At 45.3% G+C, this 21340-nt stretch overlaps 1 protein-coding gene across 2 annotated transcripts; it reads left to right on the top strand.

Moving 5' to 3' along the window:
* Positions 1-1131: 1131 nt before the first annotated feature.
* On the top strand, positions 1132-13346 carry LOC147625704 (uncharacterized). Of its 2 annotated transcripts, none has more exons than XM_086817224.1 (2): positions 1132-3278; positions 11616-13346. In XM_086817224.1, exon 1 carries the CDS (start codon positions 1147-1149, stop codon positions 2086-2088), a length of 942 nt encoding a protein of 313 aa, XP_086673350.1. In that variant the 5' UTR covers positions 1132-1146; the 3' UTR covers positions 2089-3278; positions 11616-13346. The 2 variants fall into 2 exon arrangements, with proteins under 2 accessions (XP_086673350.1, XP_086673349.1); XM_086817223.1 differs by having other exon boundaries at positions 2087-3278.
* The last annotated feature ends 7994 nt before the right edge of the window (positions 13347-21340 follow it).

Below are 21340 nucleotides of genomic sequence, written 5' to 3'. Positions count from 1 at the left end.
TGAGCCTTGGCGTCGTGCTATGCAGGCAGAGCTGGATGCTATTGAATGGAATGGCACTTGGATTTTGGTGCCTGGGCCACAACAGTGTAAGGTGATTGGTGTGCGGTGGATCTTCAAAATGAAGTACTGAGTTGATGGCAGCTTGGACAAGCACAAGGCGAGGTTGGTTGCCAAGTGCTATGCTTAGCGTCTTGGAGTCGACTTCGATAAGACCTTCGCTCTGAGGGCCTGGATGACTACCATTTGAACCGTTCTTGCTCTTGCAGGACATCATAGATCAGATGGACGTCAAGTCGGCTTTCCTAAATGGAGAGCTTACACAACAAGTGTATGTTGATCAGCCGTCGGGAATTGAGGTTCCAGGTAGATAGGACCAGGTGTACTGGGACTGAAGAAAGCTTTGTATGGTCTGAAGCAAGCTCTGTGGGCTTGGTACCAGTGGATTGATGAGTTCTTTCAGAAGCTTGGCCTGCGCCGTTCTCATGTAGATTCGAACCTTTATATCCTCCTTGAGAGGGGGTTAGTTGTTATCATTGTGGTCTATGTTGATGACCTCATCTTTACAGGTTCTTATCTGTGGGGATCCGTTCAGTCATGGATGCTTCGGAGACAGAGTTTGAGATGATGGATCTTGGCCTTTTGCATGAGCTCTTTCAAGTGGATGCTAAAAGTGACTTCTGCAGGCATCTTTAGCTGGTCGCTGGGGCTGAATCGAAAAAGGCAAGAGGAAGGGGCTGCCCTTGGAGGATGCGCACAAGCTGGCAACAGTGAATGCTCCTTCTCTCTCTCTCTCTCTCTCTCTCTCTCTCTCTCTCTCTCTCTCTCTCTCTCTCTCTCTCTTCGCTGCCCGCCTGCGCCTCCCCCCCTCCCGTGTTCGCCTGTTTCGTCCCCCCCCCCCCTCTCTCTCTCTCTCTCTCTCTCCGCTGCCCGCTTGCGCCCCCCCCCCTTCCCTGCTCGCCTGTTTCGGGCCCTTTGCCTCCCTTTTCCCGCCCACCCTTCCTCAGGCCCCCAAGGCAGCAACATAACTCTCTTCTCCTCTCTTTCCTCTTTTCCCTACATGACTTGAACCCCCCCTGTCGCTGCTGTTTTGCTCCTGTGCCATGGATTAATTTTCAGTCCATTGGCTGTGGGAATCTGCAAAAAGTCATGACCAAGACCGGGTTTAAAGAGGAGCTCGTGAAGATGGAGGACAAGCTCGGCACAACTATCAAAGAAAACAAGAAGATGGTCGACTCTTCCGTCACCGCAATCATAAACCGCCTCTCCAAACTCGAGAAGGGATTTGACAAAATCCAAGAGCTCGAAGAGAGATCTTCCAAGCAAGAGGCTGAGATTTCAGCTTTAAAGGAGGAACTAGTGGAGGCCAAATTGCATGCTAAGAGTCAAGCGGCTGAAATCTCAGCCCTCAAAAAAGAGTTGGCAGCCACTTCAAAAAGCAATCTTGAGGATGGAAAATTTCAGCCCTCCTTTCTTGAAGAGCTGAATACCATCAAGGAGCAAATGAGGATCATTCGAGAGGAAGAGGAGCAACATAAAGAGAAGACATCTTCATGGGTGGAGGTGATCACAAAGACACAAAAGAAGATGGACGAGGCGGAGAAATGGATCGAGGTCGCCAAGAAAGGGAAAGGTAAAGAATCGCCACCCATCCCCACTCCCACCATCATCAACATGACCCTTGAAGAGGAGCAAAGGAGGAAGACCCGGGCCTTACATGTACGAGTGTCCGGTCTAAAAGACCGTGATGATGCGGAAGGGGAAACCAAGGAGCTCTTCTCTATGATGGGCATTGAAGCCACGCACACAAAGGCATGGAGAGTGGGAAAGAAGAGAGAAGGTAGTGGTGGCGAATCTTCTAAGGAGAGAGCACTTATCATTCGTTTCCCCTCCATGGAAGCGAAGAAGGACTTCTTGAAGAGACGTCCTACACTCAAGAAGACGGGAATATTTCTTGGAGATGACCTCACACTCTCGCAACTTGCTCACATGAAAGAAGTTATGCCAGAGATAAGGGCAGCCCGAGAGAGAGGGAAAGTGGCCTTCTATAGAGATGGTAGAGTGGTGATTATGGAGAGGCACTCTTCATGACGGCGCGAGACCTATGGGACTACACTCAAAGTTGCTACTTGGAATTGTAATGGATCTCTACGTCTTGATGTAGGGGCTTTTGAGGATAGTTTCACTGGGAGGGACATCATCTTCTACTGTGAGACGCATCAGGCTCCTGGACAGTCTATGCCACATGTTAGTGGATACCGATGGGAGACAGCTTGTAGACAGGAGACTCGTTCAGAGCATAGAGGACGGGGCTCAGGAGGAGTGGCAGTATTGTTTAGAGAGGAGCTACAGCCACTGATACATATAGTCCGCAGAGATGAGCAGGCTAGGTACATGTGGGTTAGACTGAGGCCAGAGACGGGCAGATATCTCTACATTGCTATATGCTATTTTGCTCCTAGTACATTAGTGTATGCATCACCTAGCGGGCAGTCTCCCTTTTCTATTTTGGATGATGATATTTGGGAGTTCTCCAGGGATGGTGACATCATTCTCCTAGGGGACTTCAATGCCAGGACCGCCCATAACCAGACAGTATTTTATGATACCTCAGAGGAGATGTTGAGGGAGCTTGATGTTAGGGATATGGGCCTATCTAGACTATCATAGGATGAGGAACATACAGTGTATGGGCGGTATTTGATAGACATGGGGACTGCACATGGATTGGCCATCCTGAATGGCCTACAGAGATTCTCGACATCGGGCGGTTTCACTTGCTTTCCACATAGGCATGGTGCTGGTACAGTGGACTATGTTATGGCTCAGCCCAGTCTCATTCCCTCTTTTCAGGATTTTATGGTAGGCACTAGGCCGGTTGGAATAGCAGTGGATCATGCTATCTTGTCCTTCACTCTCACATTTCAGTTCAGCACCGCTCCATTGGGACAGGTCTCCACACACACTCGTTATACCTTTACGAGGGAGACTGACACCGTGTACACGGATGAGATATACAGACGCTTATGTGCCGAGGAGCCGGGACGGCCATTAGATGAGCTCACTCAGATATTGATAGATACGCTTCATGCTGCAGCATCAGAGGCATATCCCCATAGTCAGCCTACACGTAGACGATCTGGGAACATGCCCCAGAACAATTGGTATGATGAGGAGTGCAGAGAGATGAGGATCAGATTACAGAGAGAGGTGCTCATGGGTGTTACCACTCACAGACAGTCACGGATTACCTTCCGGCACCTAGTGCGACGGAAGAAGAGGTGTCATGGCCCTGTGAAAATGGAACAGTACAAGTGTGGGCATGGTGGTTGCAGAGTAAGAATATTTTATGATTCACATGGGGGGTGCCCGGACAGAGTTTAAGATGTGTGGACATCCCTAGGTGTGAAGGGGGGAACTAGAAACATTAAACTTTAATGTTTATTAAAGTTTGCCCCTAGGCCTTAGTGGCCCTAGGGAACTTATTAAAGTTTGGGGCCCTAGGGATTATTTTGGGGAGGAGTGTTTCTCTCTCCTCTCTCTCTCTCTTCCCTTTTTGGGAGTCGTGGAGCAAAAGTGGAGGAGCCTTCATGCGCATGTTCTCAAGCGTGGAAAAGCACAAGAGAAAGAAGGCGGCTGCTGTTTTCTGTGTACTGCTGCTGTTTTTCTTCTGCATGAACAGTTGCACTTCCCACGTGTGCAGTCCGTAGTACGTACAGTGCAAGTACAGGCGGCTGCTGAAATCTGCTGCAAGCGCTGTGTTCCCTCTGCTGGATACTCTGCGCACAGGCCCTGTACAGGCTGTACCAGCAAGTACACAGCCCGTACCATACTGCACGACTGCCGTACAGTGTACGGACATTCAGGCAGGTACAAGAGTGGACAGCGGACTGTGTGTGCAAGTACAACTCTTGGCACGTATCCCGAGGTGGTACAGACGGGTACAGTGCTGATTTTCAGATCTGTATTTTCAAGGACAGCATAAGAGTGAATATCAGGAGGAGGATACAGGCAAGAACAAGCACATGTGTGAAGCAGGGTTGTGGATACAAGTGCCTGCAAGTACAAATTGGTGCTGTTGCTTCCTCTAGTGCTGTTTCACGAGCTGAACGTGGTAAGCCTTGTTTCTGTTCATCTATCTCTCTTTCTACTGCTTGATGTCTGTTGCAGATATGAGTTATCTGGCCCCTTGTGAGAGGAGGGGTATGGCAGATTGACAAGGGTTGAGACAGAGTTTGGACAGCACATGTATGTTTGAGCTGAGATGATGTATCACGCACTTGAGTTATGCCAGATGTATGCCCATGGCTGGCCTGCTTAGTGATCTTGGCTGATCAGAGGGAGGCACAGTGTGTTATTTGGAGACACAGATCTGTGTGCATAGATCCTCTGTGCTGAGAAGGATTTGTGGGCCGTCAGATTGGATATACAGGTGTAAACTCTTGGCTGATCTTTGTGTTGTACTCAGCCATTCATTTTATTATAATTGAATAAAGAAATACCGCAAGGGGCGCCAAGCTTTGGGGCCAACAGGTGTCGCTGTGTTTTCAGATTTGGGCACTCTAGCTCCAATCTGTGTTCTTTTCACATCTAGACTACAAGTGGACGGGTGATTGCTAATCTACCGCACTCTGGTTTTCTATCAGAGGCCGGTTTCAAGGTTCCGTCCCCGGGACCAATCATCAACTTTCTGAAGGGGGTGAGCTCGTGGTTGCTTTGAAGAAAGCCATCGCTGAAAATTCAGCAATCATGTCTGATACCTTGGTTGAGTACTTCTATCATGAAGAAGAAGAGCAAGAGACTTCTCCTGAAAGAGATGTATCTGAGGATATTTTTGCAGGAGAACAGGCTGTAGATGTTGAGCCTTATGAGGATGTAACACAGTTAGAAGATGTGCATGGTAAAGAGGATGATGATGCTCGGTTCAAAGATCGCTTGGCTAGTGTTATGGATACTTTTATGCAGCTCACTCAGAGCGAGAGATTTGCTGAATTTTTGAGATCTCGCACAGAACCCCGCACAGAGCCCCAGAAAAAGAAGGTTCGTTCGAAGAATCTTCCTCAGGGTCATAGTGGTGCCATCCCACAGGAACCATCTTTTGGCCAGTTTCCGAATATGCAGCATGCTTATGGTGCAAACTCTCAGAGTTCCTTCTATGGACAGCCACCTATTCCTCAGCAGAATATGCATCCAGGTTATTTTGGTGGTGGCTCGGTGTTCCAATCCATGACTGGGGGTTACTCTCAGGGAGGCATGGGTATGTATGGGCCTTTTGGAGCCAATTTTCAGCCTGGCATGCAAGGGAATATGTATGGTGGTATGCAGTCCGGTATGGCTGGAAATATGTTTGCAGGCATGCAACCTGGGATGCAAGGCAATATGTTTGGTGGCATGCAGCCAGGTATGCATAATGGAATGTATGGAAACATGGCTGGAATGTATGGTATGCCTGGCATGGGAATGGGAAATGTATGGTATGCCTGGCATGGGAATGGGAAATGTTGACCCAATGATGGGTATGAATGTTGGGGGCAGCAATCTTACGAAACCACTTCCATATGATAATCTAACGCCTATGGGAAAGGCGAAGGATTACAAGGAAGGGGGAGCTACAGTGAAGTTTGACACTTTCAGTGGGGCCAAGGATAAATTGAAGGCACTTACCTTTTTACAGCAGTTTGATGCTGCTTTTTCTGGTGGGAATTACACAGAGTCCTCTAAGGTGAGGAAAGCTGCCACTTTTCTCAAGGGCAATGCTTTGCAGTGGTGGTCTACTCTTCTTTTGCAGGGCATAGCACCCACCACATGGGTCCAATTCAAACAGGTTTTCTCTTCCGTATGGCTCACATCTACATTTGAGGTGGATGTTATGACCGCATGGCACAAGCTGGATGCTTCAAAGTGTGATAGTTCGGAGGATTATAACAAGAAGTTTTGGGAAGCTCTACTCCCAGTGACTTCTTATCGTGCCGTGCCATTATCTGAGCAGGTAGAGAAGTATTGTTGTGGGCTGCCCAAGGAGGTACGAGATTATTGTATAAAGACAAGAGTAACGAACATGTCACAGATGATTGAAAATGCTATGACAGCTAATGCGTTACTCACGGGTGGTTCATCTGGATTTAAAGGCAGTAAGAAATTGAGCAAGAAAGCTGAAAAATTTGGGCATGCTTCTCGTGATGCTAAAGGGTCTTCATAGACAAAGTATAAGAAGTTGCCAATGCCCAAGAGGACTTCTGAGGAAAGACAGGCTTTGAGAGATGCTCAAAAGTGTTTTTACTGTACTGAAGAGGAGCATATGTCATTCAATTGTCCCAAAAGAAAGTCCCAAAAGGACTCTGACAACAAACGAGAGCCCAAGCCAAAGAAACCAAAGCCTTCTGCAGGCTTAGTTCCTGATCTTGTGGGGGAGCAGCTAGGTGGTGAAGCTACAGAGTTGTGCAGGGCATGGGGCAAAGTGAGAGATCAGAATGCTTTGATCTTCTTTGACACAGGTGCTAGAGCCAACTTCATTTCACCAAATTTGGCTGGCCGATTGGGGATTTGCGCAGAGGAGATAGGGCCGTTACATGAGGCTAATATGGCTTGTCCAGGGTATGCAGAACCCGTTACTCCTATTATTGGGAAGCTTCGGCTTCATTTGCAGGGTTATGTGGACAGCGAAGAGTTCTTCATCATGCCTTTGGATGGCTGTGATGTTTTGTTGGGGATGCCATGGTGCCACAGGGTACATGCGGTGGTGGATACTTACAATAGGAAAATCACTCTGACTCATAGAGGGAAAGAGCATGTATTGGATGTAAAACTCAAAGGGGAATCTATTCCTATTGTATCCGCTTCGGCGATTTCATCAGTAATGAAAAAGCATCTTTCCGCGTACTTGATTTATGTAAAGGATGCACAAGATGATGAGTCTAAGTCTAATTTGTCAATGTTAGATAAGGACAGGGCTGATTTCTTAAGTGGGTTTCAAGACTGTTTTTCCGAGTCATTGCCAAGAGAATTACCTCCTGAGAGGCCAGAAGATCATGCCATAGATCTGATTCCTGGTAGTACTCCACCGAATAGATCGCCGTACCGTGTTAGTGCAGCCCAACAGGAAGAGATTATGAGTCAGGTGCAGGAGCTATTGAATAAGGGGTTGATTCAGCCTAGCTCATCACCCTTTTGCTCACATGTGCTCTTAGTGCAGAAGAAGGATGGTTCTTGGCGCATGTGTATAGATTACAGGGCGCTGAATAAGAATACCATCAAGAATCGATTCCCCTTACCGAGGATCGATGACATCTTGGACCGCTTACAGGGCTCCACAGTTTTTAGTCGTATTGACTTGAAAAGTGGGTATCATCAGATACGCATTAGACCCGAGGATGTGCATAAGACAGCATTCCGAACCACGTTTGGGTTGTATGAGTTCTTGGTTATGCCCTTTGGTTTGACAAATGCGCCTGCCACATTTAACAGAATGATGGACAGGATTTTCAGGCCTCATAGAGAGTTTGTGGGCACATTCTTTGATGATATGATTGTGCATTCACAAACTGAGGAAGAGCATAGAAGGCATTTGGCCATTGTGTTTGCAGAACTCAGAAACCATAGGTTGGTTGTTAATGGCAAGAAGAGTGAGTTCTTTTTGCAAGAGATACATTTCTTGGGACATATTGTGTCTGGTCATGGAGTCCGTATGGATCCAGCAAAGGTGGAAGCAATACTTAATTGGCTAGCTTTGAGGACCGTGCATGATGTACGCAGCTTTCTAGGATTGTGTTCCTATTACAGGCGTTACATACGGCACTTTGCTGAAATTGCTTCGCCTCTTCATGCTTTGACGAAGAAAGCAACTCCGTTTAGATGGGCTGATCGGGAAATTACAGCATTCAAAAAGCTCAAAGAAAAGCTTACTTCGGACCCAGTATTGGTGTTACCGGACCTCCGAAAGGCTTTTGTTGTCCAGTGTGATGCATGTGGAAGTAGCATTGGTGCAGTTCTCATGCAAGAGGGACATGTTATAGCCTATGAGAGTAGAGTTTTGCAAGATGCTGAGAAGCATTTGCAGGTGTATGAGAAAGAGATGTTGGCTGTAATTCACGCTCTTTCTACTTGGAAACACTACTTGCTTGGGGCTGATTTCACTGTGCAGACAGATCATCAGACCTTGCGATATTTCCTCACGCAGACTAAGCTTTCAGAGAAGCATATGCGTTGGGCAAACTTTTTGTCAATGTTTCACTTCCAGATTGTGCATGTGGAAGGCAAAAAGAATGTAGTGGCAGATGCTTTGTCACGCAAGCCACAGGTCTCTGCAGTTTCACTTGCTTATCATCATGAGCTTGATGAAATGAAAGAGCAGTATGCCCATGATGAGGACTTTGAAAGGTTGTATGATCAGATGTCTGAGGGTCAGCGGCATGAGCACTATACTCTCAGAGATGGGTTTTTGCTGATGCATGGCAGACTGTGTGTTACCAGGCCATTGCGCATCAAGGTTATGATTGAAAGTCATGCTCCACCGTATGCAGGTCATAGAGGTATTGACGCCACGGTCAAAGCAGTGGAGACTTTCTTTTATTGGCCAACCTTGAGAAGAGATGTTGATGCCTTTGAGGCAATGCATCGTATGTCAGAAGGTAAAGTTTGACTGTCAGAAGACACCAGGGTTATTACAACCTTTACCTATTCCGGATAGACCTTGGGAGAGCATTGCCATGGATTTTGTATTTGATCTTCCACGGACACAAACGGGAAATGATGGCATCTGGACTATCATATGCAGGTTCAGTAAGCAGGCTCATTTCATTCCCGTGCGGAAGACAATTAAAGTGGATCATATGGTGAAGTTGTTCATGGCGAACATCTTCAAGTATCATGGCTTGCCTACGTCTATCATTAGTGACCGTGATCCACGGATGACGAGTTTGTTTTGGAGAGGTTTGTTTGACAACATGGGTACAACTCTCAAGTTTTCATTGTCATTTCATCCACAGACAGATGGTCAGTCAGAAGAGGCTAACTCTACAGTATTGGATCTTCTCAAGTGTTATGTGTCAGAACACAAGCAACAATGGGAAAAGTATCTTCCTTTGGTGGAGTTTGCATATAACAACATTGTACATAGCTCGACAGGCAAGGCACCTTTTGAGATTGTAGGAGGAGGGAAGAAAGTACCACCCATTTTGCATACAAAGGATAAGATCTTTGAGGTGGATCAGTATGTGGAGAGCTTGGATGAAGCTTATCGGAGAGTTAAGTTGGCCCTCCAGAAAACTCGGCAGAAGCAAAAGAAAGCCGCAGACCGTCACAGACGTGATTTAAAGTTTGCATTGGGTGATTGGGTTCTTTTGCGCTTTGAAAAGGCTAGACTCAAGAAGATGAAGGGTAAAGAGCGCTTATTCCCTAAGTTGAGCATGCGATATTATGGGCCTTTCAGGTTTTGGAAAAGATTGGTGAGGTAACCTATCGTTTGAAGTTACCAGATCACTGGAGGATTCACAATGCTTTTCACGTGAGTCTTCTTAGACCTTTCCGTGGGGATGTGCCTGAGGATGTATCAGATGAGGCTCAGCCGGAAGTTGAGGAACTTGATGAGGTTCTGATTCCAAAGCAGATACTGGCACATAAAGAAAGGAAGGTACGAGGTAAAGTTTCCCGTCGCTATCTTGTGAAGTTCAAGAATTATTCACCGATGGATGCGAAGTGGATGGAGGAAGGTGACTTAACAGATTCACCTCAGGTTTTGCAGCTTTATCTCGATGCCTTTGAGTTAGAGCCGACTCTTATTGTGGCTCATTCAGGTTCAGCAGAGCATGGGTCTGGAGCATTACCTGATGCTTAAGAGGGGGGTAGCACCTCCACTCCCTTGATACAGACAGGCTCAGATGACATCTAGAGGGCGCTTGGTGCTCACCTGAAGGTACTGAGGCTGACAGTACATCTGTTTATGGGACTTCTATGATATATGTGTACTAGTCACATGAGATTTTTGTGGATATGTATGGTTCACAGTGGTATACAACTTGGACTATTACTATGCCATTGGTTTGCAGTGAATGTTGATACATGTGTATGGCTTAGAGAGATTGGGACGCTGATCTTGCCATATTGTATATTTCACTTTGGATATTTTGATGCATCACCAGAATGCAATCGAGGACGCTTGCCATTTTTCAAGAGGGGGGTATGTCATGGCCCTGTGAAAATGGAACAGTACAAGTGTGGGCATAGTGGTTGCAGAGTCAGAATATTTTATGATTCACATGGGGGGTGCCCGGATAGAGTTTAAGATGTGTGGACATCCCTAGGTGTGAAGGGGGGAACTAGAAACATTAAACTTTAATGTTTATTAAAGTTTGCCCCTAGGCCTTAGTGGCCCTAGGGAACTTATTAAAGTTTGGGGCCCTAGGGATTATTTTGGGGAGGAGTGTTTCTCTCTCCTCTCTCTCTCTCTTCCCTTTTTGGGAGTCGTGGAGCAAAAGTGGAGGAGCCTTCATGCGCATGTTCTCAAGCGTGGAAAAGCACAAGAGAAAGAAGGCGGCTGCTGTTTTCTGTGTACTGCTGCTGTTTTTCTTCTGCATGAACAGTTGCACTTCCCACGTGTGCAGTCCGTACAGTGCAAGTACAGGCGGCTGCTGAAATCTGCTGCAAGCGCTGTGTTCCCTCTTCTGGATACTCTGCGCACAGGCCCTGTACAGGCTGTACCAGCAAGTACACAGCCCGTACCATACTGTACGACTGCCGTACAGTGTACGGACAGTCAGGTACAGCAAGTACAACTGCTGTAGGCGGCATTAACAGGTGCTGGACAGGACTGTGTACTCAGATTCAGGCAGGTACAAGAGTGGACAGCGGACTGTGTGTGCAAGTACAACTCCTGGCACGTATCCCGAGGTGGTACAGACGGGTACAGTGCTGATTTTCAGATCTGTATTTTCAAGGACAGCATAACAGTGAACATCAGGAGGAGGATACAGGCAAGAACAAGCACATGTGTGAAGCAGGGTTGTGGATACAAGTGCCTGCAAGTACAAATTGGTGCTGTTGCTTCCTCCATTGCTGTTTCACGAGCTGAACGTGGTAAGCCTTGTTTCTGTTCATCTATCTCTCTTTCTACTGCTTGATGTCTGTTGCAGATATGAGTTATCTGGCCCCTTGTGAGAGGAGGGGTATGGCAGATTGACAAGGGTTGAGACAGAGTTTGGACAGCACATGTATGTTTGAGGTGAGATGATGTATCACGCACTTGAGTTATGCGAGATGTATGCCCGTGGCTGGCCTGCTTAGTGATCTTGGCTGATTAGAGGGAGGCACAGTGTGTTATTTGGAGACACAGATCTGTGTGCATAGATCCTCTGTGCTGAGAAGGATTTGTGGGCCGTCAGATTGGATATACAGGTGTAAACTCTTGGCTGATCTTTGTTTTGTACTCAGCCATTCATTTTATTATAATTGAATAAAGAAATACCGCAAGGGGCGCCAAGCTTTGGGGCCAACAGGTGTCGCTGTGTTTTCAGATTTGGGCACTCTAGCTCCAATCTGTGTTCTTTTCACATCTAGACTACAAGTGGACGGGTGATTGCTAATCTACCGCACTCTGGTTTTCTATCAGAGGCCGGTTTCAAGAGGGCTTATCTTGCTCAGTTAGAGAGGGATTTGTATCAGTTATTTATGAGTCGGGACTCAGGCGAGGCATGGAGACTATTTCATGAGCATTCACCATCACCAGCCATTACCTCCACAGAGATTTGGGGTGAGTATGCAGCATCCCTGTACACAGCAGCAAGACAGCCGCCCCTGCCAGACCCATCGGAGCCATGCCCAGAGACATGTGCTTTCTTTACTGCTGGGATGGTAAAGAAAGCTATTGACAGGATGAGGACTGGGAGAGCATATGATCATGATGGTTTGGTAGCAGAGCACTTTATTCATGCCAGAGATATGCTTGCAGAGCTTATTGCTATGATGTTTAACCGAGCCATGTGTGAGGGTTTTCTTGAGACTTGGAATATGTCCACGATTGTGCCTATCTTCAAGTCAGGGGATCCCATGCTTCCTGGGAATTATCGTACCATCATGAATTGGTCACACATTGGCTAGATTATATGCATCTATTCTTGAGCAGGAGTTGAGTAGATGGGCAAAGAGAGAGGGCATACGTGCTTCAGGCTAGGCAGGGTTTAGGAGAGGTTTCTCCACTCTTGACCATATATTGACACTCAGAGCTATTATTGAGGAGGGCAGATTATATGGCAGGAGGATTTATTGTTGCTTTGTGGATTTCCGCAAAGCTTTTGACACAGTACCGAGAGCCAGATTGATGCGCAGACTACAGGAGATGGGAGTGCCCATAGAGCTGATTTGGGGAATCATGGCTTTATACAGGACAGTTGTGGGACAGGTACGTACTACTCAGGGTATATCTGGGATGGTTCACTCCACTATTGGAGTGAAACAGGGCTGCCCCCTTTCTCCCACCTTATTTGGGATGTAAGTGGATGAGGTTTCAGACTATGTAGAGCGGGAGGGTGACAGAGGAGCACAGCTAGCAGGGACATGGATTCCGCTGTTATTGTATGCTGATGATATTGTGCTGATCTCAGATTCTCCAGAGGGGATTCAGCGTCATTTGGATGCATTGCACACATTTGCACAGGACAGTGGATTGTCTGTTAACCTTGGTAAAACCAAGGTGATGGTGTTTAACACCACAGCACAGTGGGTTAGGAGGTCAGTACCCACCTTTACATATGGTCAGGAGACAGTGGAGTATACAGATGCATATACTTACCTTGGTGTGGTTTTCAGTGGCCCACTATTTTCCTTGAGGAGAGCAGCGGAGACCAGATTGACCAGAGCTTATGCAGCATTGGAGAGACTAGAGAGGATGTGTTCGCAGGTTTAGTTTCAGGAACCTCGAACAAAGCTCTGGCTCTTTGACACTTTGGTCACTTCAGCCATGCTGTATGGAGTGGAGATATGGGGACCCTCAGTGGATCACCACAGCCGAGCTGGTAGCACTGATGGATGGAGACATATGGAGAGGCTCTTGGTTTCTATGATTTCCCGGATGATTAGGGCCAAGGCCTCCGTACCACATGATATTATCCGTGCAGAGATGGCTGCCCCCCCATTGGTGGTAGAGGCACTCACTCGATCAGTCTCCTTTATACATAGCACTTGCGCTCTCCCTAGAGACAGATATGCTCGCTTAGCCCTGGAGTCTTCACGACAGTTGGCATCACAGGGAGACGGATCATGTTGGTATGCACAGATGACAGCTTGGTTCCAGTTGCATGGCTTTAGTATGGAAAAGCTACCTCCATTTCAGTGCTCCCTGGATGCACCCTCCCTCTCTCTCACACGGGCAGAGATTACCAGACTTATCAAGCAGGACTTGATTCAGCTGGACACTAGGAGGACATGGATACAGCCGACACAGGAGCTTGGTACGAAGATGGCTTTCTATAGAGATCATCTTCTCCAGCTCACGCAGGATGGGTTTGTGATTAGACCCAGCTACATGGATACTCATCTTTCTCATGGGGGACGGTGTGTTATTGGTCAGATGCGCACATCCTCACACCAGCTAGAGATTGAGACTGGCAGATTCAGAGGAGTACCGACTGAGGCCAGGATTTGTCAGCTATGCCAGATGGAGCCAGAGACAGAGTTACATTACATATGTCACTGTCCAGTATATTATGAGATACGAGGCCGTTTTCACTGCCTGTTTAGAGAGGGTTTCGGACCACTTTCTAGAGTCATGAGATACCAGGATCAGAGATGCCTCGGATTATACTTGCTGGAGCTTCGTAGACATAGAGAGGGTCTCTTGAGAGGGACGGGATCAGAGAGGGAGACACACCTACAGAGGCAGATTACAGACTTCTTTCGACCAGAGATTGAGCAGTCAGGTCAGCAGGCATTGCAGCTAGCCCCAGAGTATAGCCGCACTAGAGGTACACTGATTGATCGGGCTATAGAGCTGGGGCGGTCCAGGCGCCCCAAGATGACAGGCCCATCTCGACACTGGCGGAGACTACAACAGAGGATCAGGACCATACTAGCACGGCATGGGAGACGTCCAGTCAGAGTACTCACCATGGAGGACATTGAGGATATCCGCCATCGACCGATGAGAGACATCTTTGGATAGTGATGTGTATGATGCTTACCTTTGTTGCTAGAGTTTTCCTCCCAGATGTTATCCATTAGGAGCTCCTAGTACCGTACTTTTCCTCTCAGTTATTTCAGTTTCAGTTAGTTGTTTTTAGCTTTTCTTGCACAGACATTGTGTTAGATCCACCAATTGTTGTAACCTTTTTGGTCTCATAGGTCATTTTGGCCTTTTGAAGACGTTAATATATCATTTCATTTCATTTCATTCCTCTCTCTCTCTCTCTCTCTCTCTCTCTCTCTCTCTCTCTCCGCTGGCCGTACAGGAGCTGATTCTCTCTTTCTTTGCTGCCGGCTTTGAGCTGGTTGACAGCAATGTTGCACCTGCCTTTCCACTGGTCACCTACAAGCTGGCCGCCTGCAGCAGTGATTCCTTTCTCTCTTGACTGATTGCCACAGAGGCTGACCGACAGCATCTGGTTTTCTCGCTCCCCCGCCTAGTGGCTGCAGAAGCTTTCCGTACAGCAACTACTGTCCTCTTTATCTCGCTTTTACTCAATACTGGATGTAGTAGAAGCTGGTTGAACACATTGTCTCCACGAGGGACTGGCCATACAGCAGCCATCTCCTCTCTCCTGCTTTGTTGTTGTAGAAGCTGGCCGTACAGAAACAGTGCAAGTTTCTCTATCTTCTGGCCGCCTGTGAACAGGCTATAGACAGTTGTCGTTTGAGTTCTCTCGCGTGGAACAGGCTTTGAACAGAGGGGTGTTTTTGGGATGGAGTTGGAGCTCGTTTAGGACTGTTTTGTGGCACTGACTTGGCCTGGCTAGGACTTTGTCAGAGTCTCTTGTATGCTATGTGGAAAGCTGCCCAAAACATGTGTGGAAAATCTGGTGCTTTTTGTACCCTTACCTTGGATTCTTTGTAAAAGCTTCTACGTAATAAAGTTGTTCCTATGGGGGCCCGGCCGTTCCGGCTTAGTGTGCTGTCTATTTATATTTTGTGGCTTCTTGTTGCTATCCTCTGTGAGTATGTGAAGTGTATCTCTTCTGTTCCCGGTTCCCTATCGGTTACAATTCCCTTCCTGGCAACCTTTTGACTGAAAACCTTGCCCTATTCTCCAATTCCACTCCTAATCTGATGAAGCTCTGTGCATCTGTTCCACTTTGTCCCCTTTCCTTCTTGTCTTGACCCTGAACATTTTCTTTGGTCTTCTTTTCCTGAATATTGAGTTTGGCACTCTCACTCCACCCCTTGGATGATCATCATCCCTTGGAACCATTTTCTTGCAAGCCTTCCCTAGTATGTCCCAAGTGGCATCCGACTCACAGGGCATGGGTCATGTGGAACACCATCAACCAACCTCTTGGGAACTTCTTCCATGTCTTGTGTTACTCTTCTCGGACTGTGCACATTCATCTGGGACACCATCAATGTTAAGCCTTGCTGAGCCTGATGCTTTGATACCAATGTCACATGTGGAGTTTTCTTTCAGCCCTAAACACCTTTCGAGGAACATATAGATGCAAAATGCAAATAGAAGATGGAGAGAAGAGAGAGAGAGAGAGAGCTGAGTAAAAAGGTAATCTTGACTCTATCGAATCCTATCCTATGATTTAGCCCCTACAGGACTGAGATGCCTCAATAAGCGCTTGGCTGAGCCTTATAGATTAAACAGTATAGAGCTAGTGATTGGGGAAAGCAAGTCACCTTCTTTAACTTGGGTTACTTTTTGCAGTGCTCTGAACCTCAGGAAAGGCGACTAGGGCATTTCTCTCTGACCTGATAATTGATTTAGAGGTTTCATCTAGAGATTCGTTTGTGAGGACAAAACGTTGGTTTCCAAAGTAGTCTCACGATGCTATAGATATCCAGTGCCTTGGATGAGTTTTGATTGGAGTTTCCATGCATAGCACTTTTTGGGACACAGGCCAGTTGCTGTCTCAGTGGGGAGAATGCTGCATTATTACATGGAGTAAAGAGAATAAGAGATATTTGTTGCTACATATCGCATCATGTATCATCGCCACCCTTCATGTGCTCTCACATCAACAACCCTCTAGCTTCTTGCAAGGTGGCCACTCAATTTATGTAGCTTAGCAATACACTTGTCATACAAATGGTGTCTCTAATACCCCCCTTGCTGGCCCTTTCACATGTGGGCTGGCCAATGCCTTAATCCACACAAAGGACCCAAAGCCCCCTAGATTCCCTAGCGCAGATATGTCCCTTGGGGCTTGTCATTATAGGGTATGGAAAGCTTTACGTCCTCAAAAACAAAATTAAGGAATCTCTTTTTTAAATTGCTTACTTTCTTTCAAGTTGAACTTTTCTCAAGCTTTTCCTTCCACTTTATTAGATATTTCAAATTCTCAGTATATCTAGTACGCTTTCCTCTTTGATCCAGAATTATGTGGAAGACTAGTGGTTTCTATAAATTCAACAAGGGTTTTCTCATCTACCGATTATTTTCAGTGCCCAATTCTCTTCTTAAGCAACTTGCGTTAATCATTGGATGTATATTACATCCATCCATCTTGTAGTTTTAAGCAGAAAGCATTGCATGGGTGCTGGACAGGACCAGATAGGCTCCAAGGCCATATAATATCGGGTGCCCAAGTAGTACAGGTCTGAATGGGCAGGCTGGGCACCTGTGGGGTAGGTTGGGCAGGTCAAGCAATGGGCAGCAGTTGGGAAGACAGATTTGGGATGGCAAGCACATATGAAAGTTGTGTTATATCTTAAGGGTAATTTGTGGGATTTTTACTCGTTGTGTTCAGTCAATGACCAACTTGGAGCAACCAACTCGGTTCGTAGGACTGATTGCCTAAAAATAGGATCCTTCCCTTCCCCAGTCAATAATCAATCAATCAGGCCTCTTGCAATAGTCAAGCAGCTAGAGAAGGGCCTAGCATGTATTGAAGGCAGGATTGAGCAGCAGATAAGATAGTAAACGATTGGGATAACAGGTATTCTTCTTGAACTTGGGTTACCTTTGCAATGATCACAAAATTAGTTTCCATATTACTGTGCAGACAATTGTTGTAAATACTCTTTACATTCGTACATGATTAGAGTAGCTGCTTGTGTTTGAGTTGTGTTGCAAGTCTTTTTCTTTTTATATATCTCTGTTAACACATTCTTGAACCTAGTAGTACTTTAAACAGTCTGGTAGAAAGATGGCCCCCTGCTTCATGTTAGTGAGGTTGTAAGTGCTTATTAGTGATGGGTTGGGACGTGCAAGATTACAGCACGTAATGCAGTATTATTTGCCCCTACACTCGATGGTAGGAGGTAGAAAATGGCTGTCCAGTACGCTACCTTCAATCAGTTGTAGACCCGTGTTCCGAATCTGCCTGTGCTGAGGATTGCACAAGGTCAGACTTCATTACACAGCTGGTTCCTTAGTGACATTAGCAGTCACTACTTTTGTGGGAGTATGTTTTGTCATCTTCAGCTAAGCCCTTCCATGCCGACTACGCTATCGAGCAATGTCTTTGTGGGTTTAAGTTGCTCATACTTCTTGCATTTGTCACCTTCAGCTCCGTTCATGAACTATGTACTTGGATTTTCTTTTTCATCTGCCTTTTTGAGTTGTCCAGCCAATCTGGACTCTTTTAGCAAGTTGAATTATTGGCTCTTTCTCTTGTTTCAGCATATTTAATCTGGTTGAGGATGTCCTCATGTCCAGAGAGGGGCTGTGAACCTTGAACTAGAGCTTTTGATAGCTGGGTAACTGCTCGAGGGGCATGATACTAGTGGTCAAAATCTTGAGGGTAAGGATGGCATTGCTCTCACCAAATACTTGGGTATTGACATCTTGCTTACATAAGTTGGGTTGTTCTTTTGAGTATCCTTCAGTTTTCAAACGGCCGATTGGATCCTTTCTTGCTCTTGTCAAGCTGATTTTGATGACCTCAAAGATATTCCCTATTTATTCCGGTTTCATCAGTGCCCCCGGTATCTTCTTGATCTTTTCAGCCTTCTTGACCTTCTCCATCACTAGTGGTAGATGGTTTTGGCTTCAGCTTTTGCCACTCTCTTCTCTCTTTCCGATTGTACCAGGTGTTTCCTTTCATTTTGAAAATGCGGAACTGCTCGTCATGCCTCTAAAATATAGGTACGAAACAACTCTTGTATGCCAACAAATCAGTAGCTCTAAAATATAGGTATGGAACAACTCTTGCATATCAACAGATCAGCAGCAAATTTCTTTGATGATTTGTCACCATGGGATAGCCATATGTGCTTGACATGTATCAACACTCTCTATAAGTGGAATTCATAGTTATGTTCTAATGCTTCATTAAAGCATTTATGAAGCTTATGATAGTTCTTTTCTCTATGATAATCATGCAATGCTTTGTGGAAAATGCTTTTAAGATGCATATCAATATGCATCGCTTTCCCCATGTGGAGATGGAGTTAGCCTCAAATAAAGCCACTGATCATTGAAAAGATGGCCATCGAAATCCATGCCGATGAGTTCTTTGACAAATAAGGTCAAAAAAGCGCATCCATGCAATAATGTATTGTAGGTTGTATGGACCAATTTTCCCATTAAGGGAGTGGATCCAAAATCCCTTGTGAGAAAACACTCTTAATCTCTCAACCTTATAAGAAAACACTCTTAATCTCTCAACATCTCACACCCACCCTGTCTTACATGCAACTGATATACAAACCCAATTATATTATCGCACCATGGTGATATTAAGCTAAACTTTGTAAGAGCTAAAACTTATCTTTCAAGAGAGAAGACTACAATCTCACACCCGCTCTGTCTTACATGCAACTGATATACAAACCCAATTATATTATCGCACCATGGTGATATTAAGCTAAACTTTGTAAGAGCTAAAACTTATCTTTCAAGAGAGAAGACTACAAACCAATACACTTGATTGTTTAGGGTAAAGAACTATATAAGAACTCTCGGGTAAAGAACTATACAAGGACTCTCTTTCACTTAATATCTAGGGATGAGAACTAAAAACATGGCTAAAGACGAGGACTTCTAGAACAAAAGCTTCACTAAGAAAAGTTTGATGCTTCAATACAAAGGAATGGCTCTCCTTATATAGCAAGCGGAGGCATGATAAGTACATGGGTACATGCCATGGCACTCTATGCACACATGGGAGACAAGGTGAAGTGGATGAAGCTAATCCATACATGTGGTGGATAGAAGTAGGGTAGAGTGTGAATGGGACATCTACCAATCGATAACCACTTCCTACGTCTTTACTACAAGAATTTACTCCACAATATTAAAATGAGATTCTTAATAGATGGACTTGTATACCTTTGTTAGTTGTCTTCCATGCAACCTCTTTAGCACCACGGTTCCTCGGTCTAGCATTGCAATCACCTCATATGGTCCTTTCTAGTGGTGGGTAGGAACTTATTAAAAGTCTTTCCTTGCGGAGCATCAAACATCAACTCCAAGTCCTTTTTTTTTTTTTTGTAGGTCCTAGGTTTCTTATTTGACTTCGTCAAGGCTTTTATCAAATACAATTTTTCTCTCGACTTGCATTTCTTCCATGTTCTGGTGAGTTTCTTCCAACTTTCTTAGCTAGAGAGTCTTGAATTTCATCTTCTTCGCATCTTTAATTTGTGTTGCATCCACACCTTCAAGGTAGGGAGCTCATATTCTAAAGGGCATTTTGTCTTTAGTTCCATACACCACCTCAAAGGGTGTGTATTTTGTGGTTACCTTATGAGTGGTGTTGTAAGCCCAAAGTGTTGATACTAAGAGCTTATTCCAATTTCTTTTGCTTTCGATGGACACTTTTTCCAAAAGATGAGAGAGAATGCCATTGGTCTTCTTAGTTTGCCTGTTAGCATGGGGGTAATAAGGATTGCTTCTGTTGCATTTCACCGAGAATTTCTTCAAGAGTTTTGTCACCACCTCTTTTGTGAAATGTGTACCTTGATCAGACATTATTTTGAAGGGGCAACCAGAACTGGCATAGATGTTGATAATAACTTTTGTGACAGCACTGCACTTTGAAGTGGTCAAGGCTTCGTCGCATTTGGTGAAGTAGTCTGTAGCCACCACCAAGATGTAACTTTTCTTTATAGTAGTGATTGGCACACAGGACCTATAAATTATAGTCCCCATCTTTGAAAAGCCATGAGGAGAAAAGTAGGATGCAAAAGATTTTTGTTGAGATCCTACAAAAGAATTGACATGCCTCACAAGACTTGCAATGCTCTAGCACATCTTTGTGCATACTTGGCTAGTAATACCTTGCATTCAAAACCTTCTTAGTTGTGTAATCAATTGCAAAATGTCCTCCACAGATGCCTTCATGGCGCTTTTATGTGGTGACCTTTCCTTGTAATGATGGCTTTTCGGATGATCCCATCCCTTCCTACCCTATATTGCACATTATCCAAGAGAGAATCGCCTCACATCTAGATGGATTTTTCATTCCTCTTTGGTTGTAGCATTTAAGGGATAAGAACAAGTGCTAAGGTAATTTCTCACTTCCACATAATGCATCCTTTTCCAAACCAAAGGCAAGCACTGCAAAACTCCACTTTAAAGTCATAATGCATTTTTAAGACAGCTACTTCTTTTACTACTTTGACATCAAAAATCAAACCCTACAAAGAATTGACTCCATTTGACAAGCCTTCCACAAGGGAACCCCCTCTAATTTCTCCTCTTCAAAGCACCATTTTCTACCAGTACACCTATAGAATTCTCTTCTTCTAAGCACGATTTTCTACCAGTACGATAAACAATCTTCCTATAAATAGTGCCTAAAATTCTTTAGGCCAAATACTAATGAGAGTCCGAGCTTTTCTTCCTCCTTATACTTGGTTTCTGAGATCAGCAGCAACCTTGAGGTAAAGAAAATATCAAACATTCTATTGTCCTCCCCTTTTTGCAATAGGATTCTTGTAAGTGCATGGGGAGTGCAGTCTACATTCAGATAGAATCTTTCATGCCACATTAGATTCCTCAAAATGGGTGCGCTAGTTAATGCTTCTTTTAAAGCTTCAAACCTAGACTAGCATTCTTTGCCTGAATAGAATTCAATGTTTTTACGACGAAGTAGGGTGAGAGGTCTAGAGGTCTATGCAAAGTTTTTTAAAAAACTTGCGGTAATATCTCGCTAATCCAAGAAAAGCCTCTTACCAGTTGCACATTGTGAGGTGGACTCCAGTCTTGGATCTTTGCAATCTTCTTTGGATGAGTCTTTATGCCACTTTTTGAGATGAT

This window comes from Cibotium barometz, chromosome 23, assembly GCF_041138505.1.
Source record: "Cibotium barometz isolate CiBa-2024 chromosome 23, ASM4113850v1, whole genome shotgun sequence".
Taxonomy (NCBI): Eukaryota; Viridiplantae; Streptophyta; class Polypodiopsida; order Cyatheales; family Cibotiaceae; genus Cibotium; species Cibotium barometz.
This window is presented reverse-complemented; position numbering and strand designations above follow the sequence as displayed.